Source organism: Mus caroli, unplaced genomic scaffold (assembly GCF_978045245.1).
Source record: "Mus caroli unplaced genomic scaffold, Mus_caroli_1 scaffold_10, whole genome shotgun sequence".
In the NCBI taxonomy this organism is placed as follows: Eukaryota; Metazoa; Chordata; class Mammalia; order Rodentia; family Muridae; genus Mus; species Mus caroli.
Window position 1 is genome coordinate 115,480,614 of NW_028227265.1, and position 21,651 is coordinate 115,502,264.

Consider the following 21,651-nt stretch of genomic DNA (forward strand, 5'->3'; position numbering starts at 1 on the left):
TATATGACATAAGCCCAGGATCTTGTGGCTTTCATATTCTTTGGCGAGAAGTCTGGTGTAATTCTGATAGGTATGCCCTTATATATTACTTGACCATTTTCCCTTACTGCTTCTAATATTCTTTCTTTGTTTTATGCATTTGGTGTTTTGATTAATTATGTGACAGGAGGAATTTCTTTTCTGGTCCAATCTAGTTGGTGTTCTGTAGGCTTCTTATATGTCCATGGTCATCTCTTTCTTTTGGTTAGGGAAGTTTTCTCCTATAATTTTGTTGAAGATATTTACTGGCCCCTTAAATTGGGAATCTTCACTCTCTTCTATACCTATTATCTTTAGGTGTGGTCTTATCATTTTTTTTTCCTGGATTTCCTGGATGTTTTGGCTTAAGAGGTTTTTTTTTTTTTTTTTTTTTTTTTTTTGCATTTTGCATTGTCTTTGACTGTTGTGTTAATGTTTTCTATGGTATCATCTGCACCTGAGATTCTCTCTTCTATCTTGTGTATTTTGTTGGTGATGCTTGCATCTATAACTCCTGACCTCTTTCCTAGGTTTTCTATCTCCAGAGCTGTCTCCGATTGTGATTTCTTTTTTGTTTCTACTTCTATTTTTGGATCCTGGGTGGTTTTGTTCAATTCCTTCGGCTGTTTGGTTGTTTCCATGTAATTATTTAAGGGAATTTTGTATTTTTCTCTTTAAGTTCTTTTACCTCTTTTCCTGTGTTCTCTTGTATTTCTTTAAGGGACTTATTTATTTCCTCCTGAATGTCCTCTATCAGCATCATGAGATGGGATTTTCAATCCAAATATTGCTTTTCTAGTGTTTTGGGGTATCCAGGACTTGCTCTAGTGTGAGAACTGGATCTTGATGATGCCATTTAGCCTTGTTTCTGTTGGTTAGGTTCTTGGTCTTGCCTTTTTGCCACCTGGTTATCTCGGGTGTTAGTTGGTCTTGCTGTCTCTAGGTTGAGCTTGTTCCTCCTGTGGGCCTGTAAGCCTGTCAGCACTTCTGGGAGACCAGCTCACCCTGGTAGGGCCCATGCACAGAGGGCTGTGGAACAGCCCCAGCTCCTGGGTGCAGATGGAGGCAGGAAGGACCCTGTCTCATCTGCTCTACTGCTTGTGCATTGCTAGCTGTGTTCTCCCCCCCGCCCCCCCCCCCCCCGTCCCCTTTAGCACCTTTAAAGTAGGATTTAAGTTGTAAATGTGAGGGCCCTTTAATTTGGGGATTCAGAATTGAGAAGTCATCTTGGTGTGTTTTTCTTTGATGAGTATGAAATATCCTTCCCTGTCTCTTTTGATTCATTTTGGTTGAAAGTCTCTTTTATTTAGATATTACAATTGCTCCTTAGCTTTCATCCTGAGTACCTTTTCTTGGGAAAACTTTTTACAGTCCTTCATTCTTAGGTAATGTCTATGTATGTTTGCCAAGGTATGTTTCTTGCATGCAGCAGAATGATAGATGCTGATTCCACATCCAGTCTGTCAGCTTATATCTTTTTATTGGGGGAGATGAGTTTACTGGTGTTGAGAGATATCAATAACCAATGATTGTTAATTCCTGTCATTTTGATGTTTGTGGAGGGAAGATGATTATGTGTTGAGAACACCAATCAATTTGGTGTTTTGTAAGCTTTTTCTACGTTGATAGGCATTCTTTCTTTAGTTTGGGTGAATTTTCTTCTATGATTTTGTTGCAAATATTCCCTTGTCCTTGGAGCTGCTACTCTCTTCACTGTTGTTCATTCCCATTATTCATAGAAGGATTTTTTAGAGTGTCACAGATTACCTGAATACTTTGAGTCAGAAATTGTTTTAGGTTTAACATTTTCTTTTGTTATATCATCTATGCCTGAGATCATCTCTTCCATTATTTTTGTTCTGTTGGCTGTGCTTCTGTCCCTGTTGTCCTTCTTAGGTTTTCCATCTCCAAGGTTCCCTGAGTTTGTATTTTCTTTACTGTTTCTTTTACCATTTGCAGGTATTGAATTGTTTTATTCATTTTCTTCACCTGTTTGATTCTATTTCCCTGTATACCTAAGGGATTTATTAATTTCCCCCTTTAAAGTCCTCTATCATCTTCATAAGATTGGATTTAAAAACATTTTATTGTGCTTTGCTTGTGTTAGGATATCCAGAGCTTGCTATAGTAGAATACCTGGGCTCTGGATGTGTCATATTGATTTAGTTCTCCTTGATTGTGTTCTTATGCTGGCCTTTAGCCAACTGGTTATCCCTGGGACTTTCTGGCACAGGAGTCCTGAGGTGGGCTGCCTTTGCCTGGACATTGGAAATCAGGGGACAGTGTATGTCTCCAGGAAACTGGGCAGAGCATTGGATGTTCCTGGTGCAGCAGGCCTGCTTAATTTGGGTTAAATGGTAGACAAAGAATGGCACTCAGGGGAGAACAGCTTGCAGCTCAGCTCTGGGTTTTACTCTTTTTAGGGGTGGGGTTGAGACACGGTCTCACTAAATATAGCTCTGTTTGTCCAGGAAGTCACAGTTTCTCCATCTGCTTTTGCCTCCTAAGTGTTGAGATTCAAATTGTGTGCCACCAGACTCAATCTCTAATTCTTTCCAGAACCATTAGCCTAGAGTTAAAAAGAATCACAAGAAGTTATTTTTGAAACAGTTGTTTATTCTGGTCAGGTTTGTGCTCTCTATCAGTCTGAGAGAGTTCATTTAGGATCATCACAAATGTGTGTGTGTATTTATTTTTAGGCATTAATGTTTGATAAATTATTGTCATCTTCAATTTGAAATATACAGGGAATGAATAGTTTTATGCAAAGTAATTCGCTAAAAGTGAATATTTACTCTTGAATAGTCTCTAGATTGGTCTCATAGAAATTGATACTAATAATGAGTCTGATCGTTTTCATATGTAATGTTTTTCTATAGTTGTAATAAAACATATTTTGTTTTTCTTTTCAGAAGTATTATATTTTAAAGAGGAACAGCCTTTGTCCTGGTAAGGTTTAACAATTTATTAATGGTAGGTAAATTCAAAGATAAGAAGCAAATTCTTGTTGGGAGTACTTTGAGACCTGTGTCTTACAAGTTCCACAATATTATGAATATATCTTTTAGCTTGGAAACTTGCTCAGTGTAGTTCATAGGAACATGAACACTATATTCACCCACCATTTGCAAGAATCAACTCTGGAGTTTGGAAAAAGAGCCTGCTGGGATTAGCTATGCACATGGATGTTCATCTAAGATTCATTGGCTTTTCAAAGCCTTACTGAATTCAATTTGTGAACTAAGACCCACACTAGTAGCTATCATTTCAGGCATTTCTCTTGTCTGAGAGTTTACATACTTCGGGATGCTTCTCAGTTGTCAGTCATCACTACAGGATGCCAACAAATTTCTTTCCTCTTCTGACAGAGCTTTACATGTACAGGACATTTTTGTCAGGGGTAGCATCTTTCATAGCTGTTGGAAGACACCCATGTCTTCCAGAATGCTCCATCCATCCATCAATGATCAGTTCACATGATCTGTTTTCCACAGTAATGAATCCTTTGACTCTCAGTAGATTATCTGAATGACAGTGTAACTAATAGTTATCTTTCTACAAAGGGGGCTTTTGTCTTCTGCATCAGTTGGACATGACCATAGAGGTAAAGGCCCATCCATTCCAGTCCAGGATGCTAGGTTAGACACTAGCTTGATAGAAAACTAAAAGTTGTATTTCAAGCTAATTCTGTGCTCATTAGGATTCATTACTTCCACAAGAGAGGACAACTATATTGTCCTCTTTATTTGTGCTATGTATCAACAAAACATTTTCTAAACATTATTAAATAGCTTACTGGATCCGAAGGTAATGTTGAAAGTGAAGATTCAAAAATGTCCAGTACTTAAAGCTCTTCAGAGACTCCTTAAAAAATACACATGTTGACTTCTATTGGAATTCTAAACAGTTCCAGAGTAAAACTGCAAGTGTCAACTAAATTTTATTGTTCCTTGCTCTTGTTACTATCTTATTATGTTTCTAGAAATGCTTGTTTGGCATAGAAACAAGCAGACTGTGATATCAGGATTCAGTCGTGCATGAGATAAGAAGGGGCAGCTTGAACATTATGAAAGCTGTGGTGGGTTGTTTAGAGTTCCTGAAATCTATTTGATGGTCCACAAAACATCCTCTTGTGTGGTAACATCATAGTCAATGAAATATGCACAAAGTATCATGAGAGAAGTACTTTGCTGTTCCAGGGGCAAAGACTGACATTGAGTCAATAGATTAAAAAAAACAAAAAACAAAAAACTGTCTGTAAGCTGTCGTAACAAAGGCTGAAGAGGTGCTAGTGAGTGTGCGTGTGTGCATGCATGCTTGTCTGTATCTGTGTGTGGTTTTGTTGGGCTATATTTTGTGGGCTAAATTCTTCCCTTTCTTCCACATGAAGTGAAGTTGTAAGGAAAGTGTCCCCAAATGTAATGAACTGGTTGAAGAACAAGTTAATAGTTTTTATTGATTTGTAATGTAGCATAAATTGGGAAATCGAACAACAAAGAATTCAAAGTCTTTGATTACTGTTTTATATGAAATTAAAATAACACTCTTAAAATAAACCACAGTGAGCCAAGACCACCAGGACAGCTTAAATCCATCTTGAAAAACCCTGTCCAGAATAATACAGGTAAGTTTAAGAGTAAGTACTCTATTGATTCTATCCCAATCATAAATAGAATCTTGTTCCTGCTAGAATAGAAACTAAGGAAAACAAATATGCCAATGGTAGTTATATTCTGTCTTAATTTTTAGGATTCAGAATTGTTTAAGGAATTGTTTCTAAGAAATTTCAAATTGTATCACCTGAAATATGTTTATTTATTTAAAATGAACTACTGATGTATGTAGTGTCTTTTTATAAGTAAAAAGATTTTTCACCTATTCCACAATGTAGATCCTCTCTAGTTACATAACAACAAAGAGTTGACTTTGGTATGAATTGGATTTTTACTTAACTTTTATCATTGATATATATATATTACTGACTACATATTGTTGTATGTGTATCGGTGTCCATAAAATGTGCTCATGTTAAGCAAACAAAAATAGAGTATTCAATTACTTTTACTGTGTTTTGAGGACTTAATGTCATTAGGGCACTCTGGATTTTTTTTCTGTCATAGAATTTCTGAATTTCAACTTATTTGAGAATTCATACATTATCTTCTGGTTATTTTTATTTGTCTTCCATTTAATGTGAATATCCTGATACAATAAATAACTGGCTCAATTAGGAACTTTTAAAAGATTGAATGGTGCGTGAGTTTTGTAGGTAGTGCTGTGGAATGAAAACTGCCATTCTCGGTATTCTATGCAACAGCCTCCATATGGGCTACTCTGACAGCACCTTTTCCCTGTAGTTCTATTAGTTACCAAATTGATAGTGATACTTGGTTTACATGCTAAAGACATAATTTGCAGGAAAAAAACTGCCACAGTAGAAGGAAGATTGAGAAAATCCTATCATCCTATAGTGCATGGCATGGAAGGGCCCATTGGTTCAGTCTGAATATGACTCTTACAGTGGGGGAAATACCACACAGTTTATGCTTTCAGCAACTGTCACCACAGCATCTCTCACACCTACTTTGCCTTAGGAAAACACCAGCCAGAGAATAGTGTAGAGGAATCTAAATGGCTGTCTTCACATAAGCATGGGATGAAATACTATTAGTGTAATGTGGGTGAGTTTCTTTTAAGTTATTTCAGCATTAGAGTTTTCTTGTGGTGATGAGGATTGACAGAGGCCCCATACATGTGTAGCATAAGGTCCACCAGAGATCCACCTTCTCAGCCCATTTCTTGGTGGGACAAAGGCTGTGCTCTGGCCATGGGCAATGCCCAGCAGGGTACAGTGGAGTTTTACATATTGCAAAGGAAGTAAACAAGAATTGTTCATTTGTTAGATTGTTTGCTGAGCAGACTTTTTCCATACAGTGAAACCTGAGTCACTCAATGGTTTATATGCAGAAATAAATAAAAAAAAAAATGCTTCATATGAGGCATTACTTCCTTGGAATTGCTGCTTTATGCTTCCATGCTTCTCTCCCTGGAGTAATACTTCAGTTTGTATAGCTACTAAGGGGGTCTTTCTAGCAGCTCTTGCCATGGGAGGCAATGGAAGTTGATGCTGAGCTTCTTTGCATTGCACATGAGCTAGGGACCAGTGCTAGCACTGAGGGCCTTTAGCATCTTCCTCAGAAGATCTAGAGTAGAGTAACACACTGATCTCTCTAGAGCTTTGTCACACTTGCAGCTGGAAATCCTTTGGGAAGGGTTTTGGGTCTCCTGTATTTGGCTATGTTGCATAGTCACAGACTGAGCTTCCCTGTGCTAGGAATGGATATTCCCCCTCAGTGAAAGAGGTTCAAGTCAATACTTGGAGAAGTCCCTTTCACTTCTGTCCAAGATGAGTACGCTCACTTAGAGTTGTGCCAGCATCCCTAGGGCAGACACAGAAAGCAGCAATGGCAACACAATTCACTGTGAGATAACACTTCAGGCTAAGATGACACTTTTTGAGTCTGATAGGGCTCAGGATTGTAGGTATTTTGCACAATTTATTATAAATAGTAACTTTTGATAAAATTTTCTCTTCGTATTTTAAAAATATAAGAATGTGGAAAGGAAGAGTTCTAATACATTTATTCTTACAAATCAATATTCATTTTAAAGGCTTTTCATAAATGGTGTCAAAGCATATAGGGTCACAAAAATGCTAGCCTCGGCACTGGCTACCATTGTTTAATGACAAATTTTGCCTCCTTCTTTTGTAGTTAGTGAGAAAGTTACAAGAAGAACATCACTGTGGTAAGAATGTGGTGTGCATTTTATAATATATTAATCTGTAGAAAATATAACATTCAGAACCTGACACTGTCTTTCCCTCTATGTGATACTATTTCAGCTCTTTACTTTTCTATAATCACAAGCTGAATAATTATTTATAGAGCAAACCACGTTGAAATTACTGATGATATCTCTCATGCAGCATGAAATGCTGAAAAGGATCCATAGCTAGGTCGAAGATCCAATGGATAAAGTGCTTGCTATGCATGTGTGAGAATGAGAGTTTGGATGCCCAGAATCCACATGAGGTCTGATGGTCTCATGCGCTGCTGTATGCTGGGGCCCTTATGGTGAGACTGGAGGTGGTGACAGAGAATCCCCTAAAGTTTACTGGGTAGTTAGCCTGGGGTTTTCATCCATGAACAAGAGATCCAGCCACAAATCTAAGGTTGAAAGAAGGTTGCATATTTGCATTCTATCAGCTCCCTGACAAACCTACCATTGTTGTTTCTAGGTGTTCAAAAGCTGAAGATGTCAGGCATACTTCCCGTATCAAGGTAAAATGCTTCTCTGTGAAATCAAGTTTCTTATGAATTGTCTTAATTCAGCAGTAGTCTAACTATCCCAGTTTTATATGGAAATGTGATTCAGAGAAAACCATACTGTAGATGTGGAACTTTCTATCAATTGCAAGTGAGCAATAAGTCCTTATGGGTAGTAGTGGCCCGATATGAGAATGGACTCAAAAGACATAGGGAGTGAAGACTGAGTGCAGTTCTCACATAATACAAGATGTTTGATGTTTGACAAAGTAATGTTTGCAGAAATGAATACACATTAGACAGATTTTAAAATGTGACTGTGATAATAGACCAGAATACCATTTTGTAAGTCCAGATATTTCAATGATCCTGGAATCTCCAAAGTGCCTTTACCCTCAGCAGAATGCCCATAAGTTTTATCTACCCTTGGGCACTCCTATTTCAGGATCATATATGAGAGCCTCTCTTTGGTTTCTCTCTTTCATCTGTGTTTAGACTGAGAAGAACTTGTGGATATTTAGCAATTATGTTCATCAAATTTGTCTTATGAAGAGATTAGAGCATTTTCTATTTGATTCTTATAAGGATATGCTGAAAGTTCTTCATCTAGTTAAACAATAACTGCCCTTCCCCAGTTAGCCAGCATTTCTAGAAGCAGAGAGTCAATTGCTATATACTTCCGTATAAGATCTTCTTTTTCTATTTTTGAAATATACATGCATATTCTTTGTGCCATATTCAAACACTTACAATGTTGTAGTGTTTTATTTAGATACTTCCATATTCAGTATGAGGCTACTTTATCACTATGAGATGCTGGAGTTTAGGAAACTTGTTTCTGTATAACCTGTAGCCCTAGACTGAGGTGCTGTGTGAATGATAAGTGACATTTTAATGATTTTTGAATGTGACTCAGTGGTTCAATGTGTTTCTATAAAGCAGTTCCACAGATACTATGGTAAGGACAGCAGTGGCAATTTAACTGGCATTTATTTCCAAATGGGAAAATGTGCATTTTATACCCCCCCAGCAATGGAGGAGAAAGACTGTCAAAAGAGGTTTCATCAATATTAATGATCATCTTATATAAAATGTAGAAAAATTGGCACATAATGAATTAAGCTTAGTCTCAACCGGAAGAACAATGTCCCGTTTCCCATTTCATGATTTTCTCTTAATCTAGTCTAGCCTAAATATTTTTACATCTTGATGATATCCTATCAATTTGGAAATAGATAAGCATATTAGAAGATATTTCATGTTTAATTTAATTTCATGGCTTTTTTCATGTGTCAATACCCTGTGATTACTAAGAAGTAAAGTTGATTTGAAAGCATGCACCCAAAAACAAAAGAGTTAATTTCAGAACCAAACAAAAAGTTAACTCTCTACCTTTGCATTGCCGGAAGAATCTAGCAAAACCTTACTTGGATCACAGAAGAGAATGCAAAAGGGTTTTGTGGGTTTTTGGAGTTCTGAAGTTTATGTGTGCTCTCAGGGAGAGCCAATACCTAACACTTGTGAAGAAAAAACATCCCTAATGGTAATTCCCCCTCATTTGATAAGTAACATATTTGCTTGTTATGAAGGAAAATGTTGAATGTGTGTGCCTGTGCCTTGAGTACTGCAAGTAGTGTCAGAGAAGAGAAACCTAGCCTGGAATATTCCCCTCATCTCCTTCATATCCTCACTCCTTGCCAGGCCCTGTATTAGGTAGTGCTTCCCTACCTCCCTAATGCTGTGACCCTTTCTTTAATATAGAGTTCCTCATGTTGTGGTGACTCCCAACGATAAAATTGTTTTTGTTGCTACTCCATAACTGTAGGTTTGATAATGTTATCAGTTGTAATGTCCTATCAGTGTTTTCAGACGGTCTTAGGAAACTTGTGTGAGCCTGTTCTATGCACCTCCTCCAATTGGTCATGGTAGATAGGTTGAGAACCACTGTATTAAAATGTTAAGTGTTAGGAAATTAGACTATGGAAACAACAAGAAAGAAACAAAAACAATGAGCATGTTTGTAACACAGTCAGGAGAATTCATAAAATGACAGAAAGTAAATAATCCAGGCTCCTGGAAGTAGGTACAGTCAACATGAAAGCAACCAACATATTTGTGTTTCTCTTCTTAGATCGACTGACTTTAAGTGTGTGAATGCTTTGCATGTGTATTCTGTCTGTGTCCCATGTGTGTGTGCTTCCCACAGACATCAGAAGAGGTTATTTCATCCCTTGGACTTGGTGTTCCAGAATTTTGTCAGCAAACGTTTATGTATTACAAATCAAACCCAGGTACTAGGCAAGAGCAATACTTGTTAAAAATTCATCAGCCCCCTTTTCCAGCTCCTAGAGTGAATATGTTTGATATGAAAATGATTAAAAGTATCATAAGGGAAAATAAGTATTCAGTCTTAGGATATTTGTTAACTTCCTGGACCCAGGCCTCAGCCTTCACATTTTACCTATTGAAGTCCAAAGGACTAATAGGCAGGGTGTGCACAATAGGAGGCTCGGTATGCTGGGCATACCTTTAATTTATGAACTCATAAAGCAGGCAAGATGGTCTCTGTCAGGTCAAGGACACCCTCTTCGTAATTGATATGGGAAGTAGGGGAAGGCAAGGTGAATTGTGGCTATCAAATGATGACTAATAGGAGTCAGTCTTCTCCTTCCACTATTTCAGTCTCAGGTATCAAGTTCAAGCTGTTTGTCATGCTGACAAGTACCTTTATCTACTTAGTCATCTCGCTGACCGTGATTTACACATTGACTGAATTTATATAAAAAGTGTGTGTGTGTGTGTGTGTGTGTGTGTGTGTGTGTGTGTGTGTGTGAGCATGAGTGCGTGCATGTGTGTGTGTGTGTGTGTGTGTTAATAACATTACATACCTGTTGCCCAGTGCATGGGAGGTTCAGACAGAGAGAGATGTGTTCTCCAGGTTTGAATACTCAGCCACACTTTGGGAGAGGGTTTAACCTTCAGGAATATAGCCTAAGTAGCACAAGGTTGTCAGTGGTAGGTTTTCATGGTTATGACTACTTGTAATACCAGTTCTGTGTTATTTGTTTCCTGGTCTACCACCATGTGAGAAGCAATAGAATACTACCACAAACTGGGACACACTGTTGCCTTGATGGAAGTAACTGACTGACTTTCCCATCAGACATTTTGTCACAGCAACTACAGAAGCAAGTAAAATAATAATAATAATAATAATAATAATAATAGCCCTCTTTTCTGTTTTAATCCCCATTGAGAAGTTACAAAGCAAACACAAGGGTCTGTTTGCAGATCTTACTCACACCACTTCCTCCACTACCTACTGTTAACAACTAGCTAATTATCTTAATGTAAACCCTCTAAATTCACTATTAAGAAAGGGGCAGATTAGATGTAATTATTACACCCAGTGAAATCATTAGAAACTGTAAACTTAATATTGTCAGAAAAAAAACTCAAATGTCCCTTCTTTTTAGCCTAGTTCAATTTAGTTTCCAGATTAATATTAGCTACAATATGTGATGAACCTGAGTAAATTTTGTTCTAGAAAGAACTAAGCAAGAAGGTAGAACTCAGGTAATTTTCAAACACAGAAATTCACTTGGCAATCATCTTCTAGTTCAGTGAAAAGCCGTTAGAGTTTTCAAAACTAACATTCCTACTACAAACACCTTTCCCCTGAATAGAGTTTTTATGATGATACAGAACGTGCATAACAATGGTGAAGGATATGGTAACCAGAGATTAGTTACTGTTGGCATGACATGAAGCAACCTCTTCTATAGACCAATTATTAGAATACAATCCACAATATCATTCAAGCAGTGATATATGCCAGGCACAACTTAGCCAAAGGTAGTTTCCATTCTTCAAAGAAATAAATTATGTGATTGAAATAAAAATAGATGCTATTTTCTGATACTAAACTTGCATGAAATCAAACTAACACAAGACTTCCCAGAAGCCTATGTGGCAATTGCAGTGTAGTAAGTATAAAATTAAAAAAAAAATGGATCTGAGGTAGATAATAATAGTTCTCTATTGCATGCTAAGAGAATACTCAATGTAAGTCTTTATGAATAGGTACAGCCAGACAGGGATGACAATGACACAGGCATTTTCAAAGATGCTAACTAGCTTGGGGCAAAGGAAAAGTTCTCATGTCAATGAGAAATTCATACTTTTCTCCATTTCATTCTCATTCTAAACGGGTAACAACCAGTTTCTCTCTCTCTCTCTCTCTCTCTCTCTCTCTCTCTCTCTGTCTCTCAATTTCTCTCACCTTTATTTTAAAACTAGAATATAAATGCATAATATATATACATGTATATATACATATTTACATATACATATATATGTATAAATACATACACACATACATGGACTCATGCATGTATATATACATAAAATATACCAACCAGATGGCTCAATGGGTTCGTGAACTTGCCTTGGAAGCCTAATAAGCTGAATTTCATCCTGAAAAAAGAAAAAAGTCTGTAATCTCTGCACCCCTAAATCCAGATTGCAGGCTAAGAGAGTAGAACAGTCCTGAAACTCACAAGCTAGACAGATTAGACCATACGGAGCAGCAGAAATGGTCAGAGCCTCTTTCTAACTCTGTGGAAGTAGAGAGCCAGCTCCTGAAATTTCCCTCCAGTCTACACACACACACACACACACACACACACACACACACAAACACACACATACAGAAACACACAAGAGAGAGAGAAACAGAGAGACAGAGAGAGAGAGAGAGAGGGAGGGGAGAAATACACAGGCAAGCATAACACAGGCAGAGTAATAAAACACATGTATACAAACCCCTAAGATAAAAATTATTTTGAATCATGAATTTAAGTATTCTGGTAAATAAATGCTGTTAATATACACCTGTTGTGTGACTAACAATTCAGGGAAATCTCTTCAGGGTCCTCTCATTTATCTTCAGTGTTATCTTCATGGAAATGGCAGATGTCCTGGAAATTTAATTTTGAATCATATGGTCCTTTCATTCTTCTTTAATAACTGGCTCAAGCATATTTACACAATGAGGAAGGGGCTAATGAGTCCAGTAGCTCATGGTGTATGAAAACGTGCCTATGCCTGAAAATTCCACATGCTTTGCTGTATTCAAAGTCCATGATGATTCTTGGTGAATCCAGTGAACTAAATTCTAACATTTGAACAGTTTGAAGACACATAGATTGCATGCTTGCTCATCCTTTTCCTTTGATCAACAGTGCTTCTTAACTTATTTTGTTGAATCTTCTCTGTGTTATATTGTTTGATGATGCAGAGTATGTGACTTTTTCATGTAAGTATCATGAAACCTGGTACTGAAGGGCAAAAGTAGGTTGATAAGCTATGAATTTCATGGAGGTGTAAAGAGCAACAAATGTATGGATACCTTATTTGCCATGACGCATCAAATCCACTCTCAACACTCACATTTCCTAAATGTATCTGGCTGAATCAGTGAGTGCTCTGGATAGCCTATCTAAGCTGGCATTATGGAATTTGATCACTTGTTTTGTGACCAAATCCACTGGGCAAAACCCCTGCACAGCTTGGAATGAATCCCTCAGACGTTTGAAGTCACTCCTACTGTACCTAGATGATGGTTATGTTAGTTACTTTCCATGGCTGTAAAAAAGGACCATGAGAAAGACAACTTCCAGAAGAAAGGGTGCGCTTGAAGTTGGGCTCATGGTTCCATTTGGATGCACACATCACCATCATGGTTCAGGCAGCAGGCATGGTACTGAAGCACCAGCAGAATGATCACACCTTGACCCACACAGGAAAGAGAGAACTTTGTGGAAATGGCACCTGTGTACTGTAATCTTTTTTTTTTTTTTTTTTTTTTTTTTTTTTTGGTTTTTCGAGACAGGGTTTCTCTGTGTAGCCCTGGCTGTCCTGGAACTCACTTTGTAGACCAGGCTGGCCTCGAACTCAGAAATCCACCTGCCTCTGCCTCCCGAGTGCTGGGATTAAAGGCATGCGCCACCACGCCCAGCTGTACTGTAATCTTAAAGCCCATCCCAGTGACACATATCCTACAAAAAGGCACAACTCCTAATCCTTTCCAAAATAGGTCAGCCATCTGGAGAGCAAGCAGTATATGAGGCTATGAGCCTCTGACATTCAAGCCACCACAGAGGTGCTGGATCAGGTCATTATATTCATCCTCTCTGTGTAACAACAGTCATGGTGATGCAGGATATTTGATCATGCTGTGCTTGTGATTGATTGTGTTGTTTACTCAATAAACTCTTGTCAAGTTATTGTGTGATCAGCCTTTGCACCAAAGTTTAATCCCTCTAGCTAGAATACAGACACTTCCTTAGTAAACACCCTTAATCCTAAACAATCAAGGTAACGTTAGGTTGTAGAAGGAAGCACCTTGTTTGAAAGTGATGTCTAGTTGCATGGCAGAGAAGTTGATGAATCAGAGAAAGATTTGATTAAATAGGATATGTTCAACTCTCTCAAGAAGAAAGAGGAAAGGGAAGCTACTTGAGAGGTAGTGCAGAGAGAAACAGAGAGAGGAGGCATTTTTACCCAGAGAGTTTTAGAGAAATATATTGAAGAGAGAACCAGAGAGACACAGGTGAAGGCAGAATGAACTGAGAATATGAAGGAGTCAGAAGATTAGAAAAAAATTGCGAGTTAGTTTGAGGTCAAGCAGAACAAAAAACATCAGAGGCCAAGAGAGAATCCAGACTGAATCAGTTAACATGGGGAGCAGCTTTGAGCTAGAACACCTGAGTTGAACCAGTCAGCCAGAGATGAAAAAGAACCAGAAATAACGGTATGCTTATTCAGCAGTAGGTATGAGAGGCAGAAAATATTCTAGGCCTATGCTAAGTTTCACACAGGCTAGAAGCTTCCAGGACTAGGCCTAGGTTATCACTCGGATGGAGGTAGTAAGCATCAAAGATTACAATTACACCTAGTGCATAAAAGTTACTTGAACATAGAGTTAGTAGGTGAGATTTTGGAAGGCATATATAGAATCCATACGTGGAACTCAGCAATTCCCCTCTGCTGTAGGTAGTGACATACTTTATTCATGCATTTCACAATTCAGTTTTACTGTTCTGATATCCCAGGTATCTAATGGACAACTGTGGAAGATCATTCACTGGGGAAGGTTAGTGTAGTGCAGAAGAGAGAGGTTCATTTTGTTCTCAAAGCACCTCACTGCCCTATTCACTTCATCTGGCTGGAATTCAAAATTCAGGTCATAAAGACAGGAGAGGACACATTTTGTCCTTTCTTTTTATATCTTTCCAATTTGCAGATAATGATGATGTGAGGTAGCAAAGAGCAGAAGAAAGGAAAGCATAACCCTAAGCAGGTCCCCATTTAAGATTTCTAGATACTCTGGGCCTTTGAGTCATCATGCAGAAAGGAAGCAGAGGTTGCTGAATATCAGAGAGTGTCCTTAGTGATGAAGTTGGTCTGAATACAGAAACATTTTGGGGACTATAAATTGAGATTCTGACATTAGCAGACAGGTGATAAAATGAATAAAATCAGTGAAACTTTAAATCAAAAGTAACATTGCCAATTTTCCTTATAGGTGCGAGGAAAGAAACCACCTATCTTCCTTCAAATTCCTCGGAAGCATAGAATTCGTGTGCCTGAGGTTGCAGCAGTCATTGACACAACTCAATCCACCTGTGCTGCTGACAGCAGGGCTCCTGCTGAGGCTGAGCCAAATTCTTCCACCTGTGCTGCTGTCAATGGGGCTCCTGCTGAAGTGGAGCCAACTACTTTGCAGAGTACTCCTGAAAGTGGGGACCCTGCAGCCATTGACCCAACTCATTCCACCTGTGCTGCTGACAGCAGGGCTCCTGCTGAGGCTGAGCCAAATTCTTCCACCTGTGCTGCTGTCAATGGGGCTCCTGCTGAAGTGGAGCCAACTACTTTGCAGAGTACTCCTGAAAGTGGGGACCCTGCAGCCATTGACCCAACTCATTCCACCTGTGCTGCTGACAGCAGGGCTCCTGCTGAGGCTGAGCCAAATTCTTCCACCTGTGCTGCTGTCAATGGGGCTCCTGCTGAAGTGGAGCCAACTACTTTGCAGAGTACTCCTGAAAGTGGGGACCCTGCAGCCATTGACCCAACTCATTCCACCTGTGCTGCTGACAGCAGGGCTCCTGCTGAGGCTGAGCCAAATTCTTCCACCTGTGCTGCTGTCAATGGGGCTCCTGATGAAGTGGAGCCAACTACTTCGCAGAGTACTCCTGAAAGTGGGGACCCTGCAGCCATTGACCCAACTCATTCCACCTGTGCTGCTGACAGCAGGGCTCCTGCTGAGGCTGAGCCAAATTCTTCCACCTGTGCTGCTGTCAATGGGGCTCCTGCTGAAGTGGAGCCAACTACTTTGCAGAGTACTCCTGAAAGTGGGGACCCTGCAGCCATTGACCCAACTCATTCCACCTGTGCTGCTGACAGCAGGGCTCCTGCTGAGGCTGAGCCAAATTCTTCCACCTGTGCTGCTGTCAATGGGGCTCCTGATGAAGTGGAGCCAACTACTTCGCAGAGTACTCCTGAAAGTGGGGACCCTGCAGCCATTGACCCAACTCATTCCATCTGTGCTGCTGACAGCAGGGCTCCTGCTGAGGCTGAGCCAAATTCTTCCACCTGTGCTGCTGTCAATGGGGCTCCTGCTGAAGTGGAGCCAACTACTTTGCAGAGTACTCCTGAAAGTGGGGACCCTGCAGCCATTGACCCAACTCATTCCACCTGTGCTGCTGACAGCAGGGCTCCTGCTGAGGCTGAGCCAAATTCTTCCACCTGTGCTGCTGTCAATGGGGCTCCTGCTGAAGTGGAGCCAACTACTTTGCAGAGTACTCCTGAAAGTGGGGACCCTGCAGCCATTGACCCAACTCATTCCACCTGTGCTGCTGACAGCAGGGCTCCTGCTGAGGCTGAGCCAAATTCTTCCACCTGTGCTGCTGTCAATGGGGCTCCTGCTGAAGTGGAGCCAACTACTTTGCAGAGTACTCCTGAAAGTGGGGACTCTGCAGCCATTGACCCAACTCATTCCACCTGTGCTGCTGACAGCAGGGCTCCTGCTGACGCTGAGCCAAATTCTTCCACCTGTGCTGCTGTCAATGGGGCTCCTGCTGAAGTGGAGCCAACTACTTTGCAGAGTACTCCTGAAAGTGGGGACCCTGCAGCCATTGACCCAACTCATTCCACCTGTGCTGCTGACAGCAGGGCTCCTGCTGAGGCTGAGCCAAATTCTTCCACCTGTGCTGCTGTCAATGGGGCTCCTGATGAAGTGGAGCCAACTACTTCGCAGAGTACTCCTGAAAGTGGGGATCCTGATGATGTTTTGAAGAATCCTTCCCCAAGTCCTGCTGACTGTTCTGAATCTGATGAAAAATATGACTCAGAAACAGGTAGTGACATTGGGTTGGATTTCATAACTGATTCAGATTTGTACATGGAGCATGCATGGGACACACCCCATTGTGACCCAGAGCCTACTCCTGGTACCTGCACTTGTTGTTCCCTAGATTCCATTGAAAGAAATGACCTGAATGTTCTGACACTGCTTCCAGCATAAGACAAGTATGCTATTCTTTCTTCAGGTGCGGAACCCATTCCTGTTCCTGAAGATATAGCCCCTGCTCAGGATGCTGAGGTTTTTTATGATGCATTAGAGTCAGCTGATCATACTGGCCATAGCTTGTCCACTCTCCAGCGTCCTAGTTTTCTTTGGGCACCAGATATGCCACTGCTGCCCGTAATGCCCTTGATGCGGTTTCGTACATTCTTGTTATCAATGATGATGTGGATGAGAAATAGAATTCAGCAAGTGTGGTATGAAGAAAATGGCCAAGGACCTCCCTCCAACAGAAACGATAAACCAGGTAAGGTAGACCACAGTAGTTGCTTAAAATAGATGAACTTTTATTTTAGATAGAAAAGTAGATTTCTTTGGTACTAATAGTCATGATTAATACATTTCATGCTATTTAAGCATTACCTAGAACCAGAAAAAATTGTTTCCTTTTCCCAACTTAATGAAAATACTTCACATAGTGTAACAAAACCAGTTTAGACCAACACAACTGACCATGGATCTTGGTTGTCTGCCATCCTGGAATGAGGAAAATTTTTTTCAATCTGATTGAAAACCTTGTGTTTTTTGAATGGCTAAGCAGAGAAATCTTCCTGTTAAACATTAGGGCCTATTTATCTCTGCTCTTCTGAACTCTGACTTGTGAGGATAGTATCAGCCTGGAAACAAACATTCCAAAGGAAGCAACAGCTGAGAATAAAATTAACAAAACAAGCCTCCACCTTCTCACTGTTTCTCATTACAGTGATCCTGATGATAATGACACTGATGCTGCTGCTGTTGCTCCTGACAATGCCACCAATGATGTGCCTGATGATACTATTGATAATTCTTGCTTTTCTTCTAGATGCCGCTGGAGCTGAACACTCCAACACACACTGACATATTCAGACAAAGGCTGTGAGGAAAAGGTTTATTTTATATATATATATGTAAATATATAATTTTATGTATAAATAAAATATTTTCTCTGATAGAAGACTGAAGTCAAAAATTATTGTTTTATTGGAGTCTCAGTTGTGCCATGTGATGTTTACTAGAAAAATATTTTTTTATTTATTTTTTATTTTTTACTTGTTTACTTCCCATCCGGCTCACTGCTCCCTCCCAGTCAGTCTCTCCCACAATCCTTGTCCCTTCTTACCCTCCTCTAGTCCTCTTGAGTGGGTGGGGGCTGCCTGGTCATCTCCAACACTGGAACATGAAATCTCTGTGAGGCTAGGGGTTTCCACTCCCACTGAGTCCAGTCAGGGCCGTCCAGCTAGAACAGCATATCCCGCATTCAGGCGACAACCTTTGAAATAGCCCCTGCTCCAGGTTTTTTTTTTTTTGGGGGGGGGCACATAAAGACCAAGCTGCACATCTGCTACCTATGTGCATGTAGACTTAGAGCTAGAACCTGTATTATCTTTAGTTGATGGTTCAGTATCTGAGAACCCAAAGGGTCTATGTTAGTTTGTGGGTTAAAGGGTGGCCTACATCTGGCTCAGGGCTTGGGCCACTGGGTGAGGTGGGATGCAAGCAAGCAGTTTTGACTGTGTGTAACCCATGCTGATGCCAGGAGAGCGTCAGGTTGTGGAAAGCACTAGGACCCTTCTCCAAGGGTCGGGGAGCACAGCCTGAGCTTCCTGCAGACCTGCCAGAGATGGCTCTGAGTTCCTGGCCTGCAGAGAGTTGAGGACAACAGGTTCTCAGGCTCTTGGACATTCCAGATGCCACTGGATGCCTCAGAAGAGCTGAGACTGGAGTGGGGGCCTGAGGGCTGGATCTAGCCCAGGGCTGAAGGGAAAAAGGGGGAGGAGGTGAGCTCCAGCTGGGTCTCCCTCTGGGAAGTGAGTCTTTGGCTTGCCTGGCAGGCAGCATGGCTTGGTGGAAACTGTGGCTGGGAGCACAGAGAGGCCTTCTGTGGGAGCTTAGACTTGGCTCTTTAGAGGAAGACCTGCTGTGTTGTTCACCATGGAGGATTCCGATGAGAAGAAGCACTCCATTTTTTTATTAGATATTTTATTTATTTACATTTCAAATGCTTTCCCCTTTCCTAGTTTCCTCCCTGGAAATTCCTTATCATCCCCTCCCCCTGCTCCCCAACCCATTCACTGCCACTTCCTGGCTCTGGCTATACTATACCTATACTGGGTCATAGAATCTTCCCAAGACCAAGGGACTGTCCTCCCATTGATGAATGACTAGGCCATCCTCTGCTACATATGCAGCTAGAGACACAAGTCCCACCATGTGTTTTCTTTGATTGGTGGTTTAGTCCCAAGGAGCTCTGGGGGTGCTGGTTAGTTTATGTTGTTCCTCCTGTAGAGCTACAGACCCCTTTAGCTCCTTGGGTACTTTCTCTAGCTCCTTCATTGGTGGCCCTGTGTTCCATCCAATGAGTGACTGTGAGCATCCACTTCTGTATTTGTCAGTCACTGGCAGAGCCTCCCAGGAGACACCTATATTAGGCTCCTGTCAGCAAAATCTTGGCAACTGCAATAGTGTCTTGGTTTGGTGGTTGTTCATGAGGTGGATCCCTACGCGGGCCAGTCTCTGAATGGTGCTTCCTTCAGTCTCTGCTCTGAACTTTGTCTCTGTAACTCCTTCCATGGGTAATTTGTTCCCCCAGCTAAGAAGGATCGAAGTATCTACACTTTGGTCTTCCTTCTTCTTGAGCTTCATGTGTTTTGCAAATTGTATTTTGGGTATTCTGACTTTCTGGGATAATATCCACTTATACAAATTGAAAAGGAAGAGGTCAAAATATCACTATCTGCAGATGATATGATAGTATATATAAGTGACCCCAAAAATTCCACCAGAGAACTCCTAAACTTGATAAACAGCTTCAGTGAAGTAGCTGGATATAAAATTAGACAAGTCAATGGCCTTTCTCTACACAAAGGATAAACAGGCTGAGAAAGAAATTAGGGAAACAACACCCTTCTCAATAGTCACAAATAATATAAAATACCTTGGCGTGACTCTATCTAAGTAAGTGAAAGATCTGTATGATAAGAACTGTCTCTGTATGATAAGAACAAGTCTCTGAAGAAAAAATTAAAGAAGATCTCAGAAGATGGAAAGATCTCCCATGCTCATGGATAGGCAGGATCTGTTGGGAGCTATGTCTTGATCTCCGATTGTCTTGATCTCCGACTTGGGCCTTGCCCCCCAAGAAGAAAAGGGGGTCAAAAGCAGGCCACCAACGCACTGTTCTAAGAACAACCACAGAATGTTCGAGCCCTAAATCAGCGCCAGATGTCCTGACCACAAGATGATACCACCCTGATACCACCAAGTTCCTGCTTCCCTGTGTAGTTGCCAAAAGAAAAATTTCCTCTGTCCCATCCCTCCTGCTGAGAATTACTTCCTCTTTTGCTTGTGCATTTCCACTGCCCCATCCCTCCTGCTGAGAAGTACTTCCTCCTTTGCTTGTGCATTTCCGCTGCCCCAGTCCTCCTGCTGAGAAGTATTTCCCCTTTTGCTTGTGCATTTAAGCCTTGAGCCTTGCTGAATACAGAGACACCTTGATGCTACTCAGACTGCTTCCGTGTCGTTCTTGCACTTGGTGTCTGTCTCTCCCTCCCCCCATTTGGTTCTTAGGAGAAGGTCCCCTTGAGACCCTCGAATAACTGGACCTGCTGGACAGATCAAGTGGCGCCCAAGCAAGGAACCTTGTCCAAAGGTGAGGTTGTGACATCATCATCCAAATGATACATTGGGTTTCAGAGTGCCTGCAAATGTACTGTCATCTTCAGAGAAAGAAATTTAAACTCTTTGGTCTAGGACTCAAGGACAGAATCCATAATTTCATGACTTCCTATCAAGACTGTTCTCATCTTGTACAAGTTCCTGCCCAAACAAATCACCTACATTTTTCTGGAACCTCCTGCTCATTTGTGTCTGTCTGTCAATGCAGCATTGGGTCTACCTCTCTACCCTTTGTTGCTGTTGTTACATTTATTCTCTCCTACACAGAATGCTACAAATACTTTTGTAAAAGCTGGACATTGGAAGGTTTCATTGGAAGCTTCACATCCTGCTGCTGTGGCAAGGAGCTGATCTTGACATCTGCTCTAAGTCTAGCCTCTCCGCCTCCCCAAGCTATTCTTGCTCTAGGACTGCACTGAACTGTAGGAGCAGACTTCATCTGGAGACTCGTATTAAACTAGAAACTTCAGGGGGCCAGCAGGATGGCTCAGTTGGTCAAGGCGCTCTGCTGCTGAGTTTGATGACCTGAGTTTGATTCTTGGAACTCACATGGCTGAGAGAGAGAGAGAGAACTGACTGCTGCAAATTGTCCTCTGACCTCCATGTGCTTTAGCATGTGTTTGTATGCGCATGGTCACGCACACATACTCGCACATGCCCGATAGAGAGTGAGAGTGGGAGAATAAATGGGAAAAATACACATGTAGAAAGAAGTGAGACAGGAATTCACACAGACTTACCTTTTCAACAGTCTCTGTGGGATGGTTTCTGGGCAGAGAGGAGCAGAGCTGCCCTCAGATCTATCTCCCTTCTGTCCATCTCAGGGAGTTGGGAAGGGTTCTCCTGAGGAGGCAGCACACCCCCAGGCTCTGCTTTCTCCACTTAGCCTAGGCCAGTGCTCCTCAACCTTCCTAATGCTAGGACTCTTTAATACAGTTCTTCACCTGGTGGCGACCCTTCCCTGCCAACATTAAAATTATTTTTGTTGCTACTACCTAATTG

The 21,651-nt window shown here is 40.9% G+C and overlaps 1 protein-coding gene across 1 annotated transcript in view; it reads left to right on the forward strand.

Annotated features, from left to right (window-relative positions):
• Positions 1 to 17,855, forward strand: part of LOC147002530 (uncharacterized) — a 31,672-nt gene extending 13,817 nt beyond the window's left edge. The window contains exons 7-13 of the mRNA XM_085843501.1: positions 2,931 to 2,967; positions 4,581 to 4,642; positions 6,792 to 6,825; positions 7,319 to 7,361; positions 14,935 to 16,765; positions 16,958 to 17,239; positions 17,798 to 17,855. Coding sequence (XP_085699627.1) covers positions 2,931 to 2,967; positions 4,581 to 4,642; positions 6,792 to 6,825; positions 7,319 to 7,361; positions 14,935 to 16,765; positions 16,958 to 17,239; positions 17,798 to 17,832 — 2,324 coding nt within the window. The 3' untranslated portion in view covers positions 17,833 to 17,855. The remainder of the gene's footprint in view (positions 1 to 2,930; positions 2,968 to 4,580; positions 4,643 to 6,791; positions 6,826 to 7,318; positions 7,362 to 14,934; positions 16,766 to 16,957; positions 17,240 to 17,797) is intronic.
• The last annotated feature ends 3,796 nt before the right edge of the window (positions 17,856 to 21,651 follow it).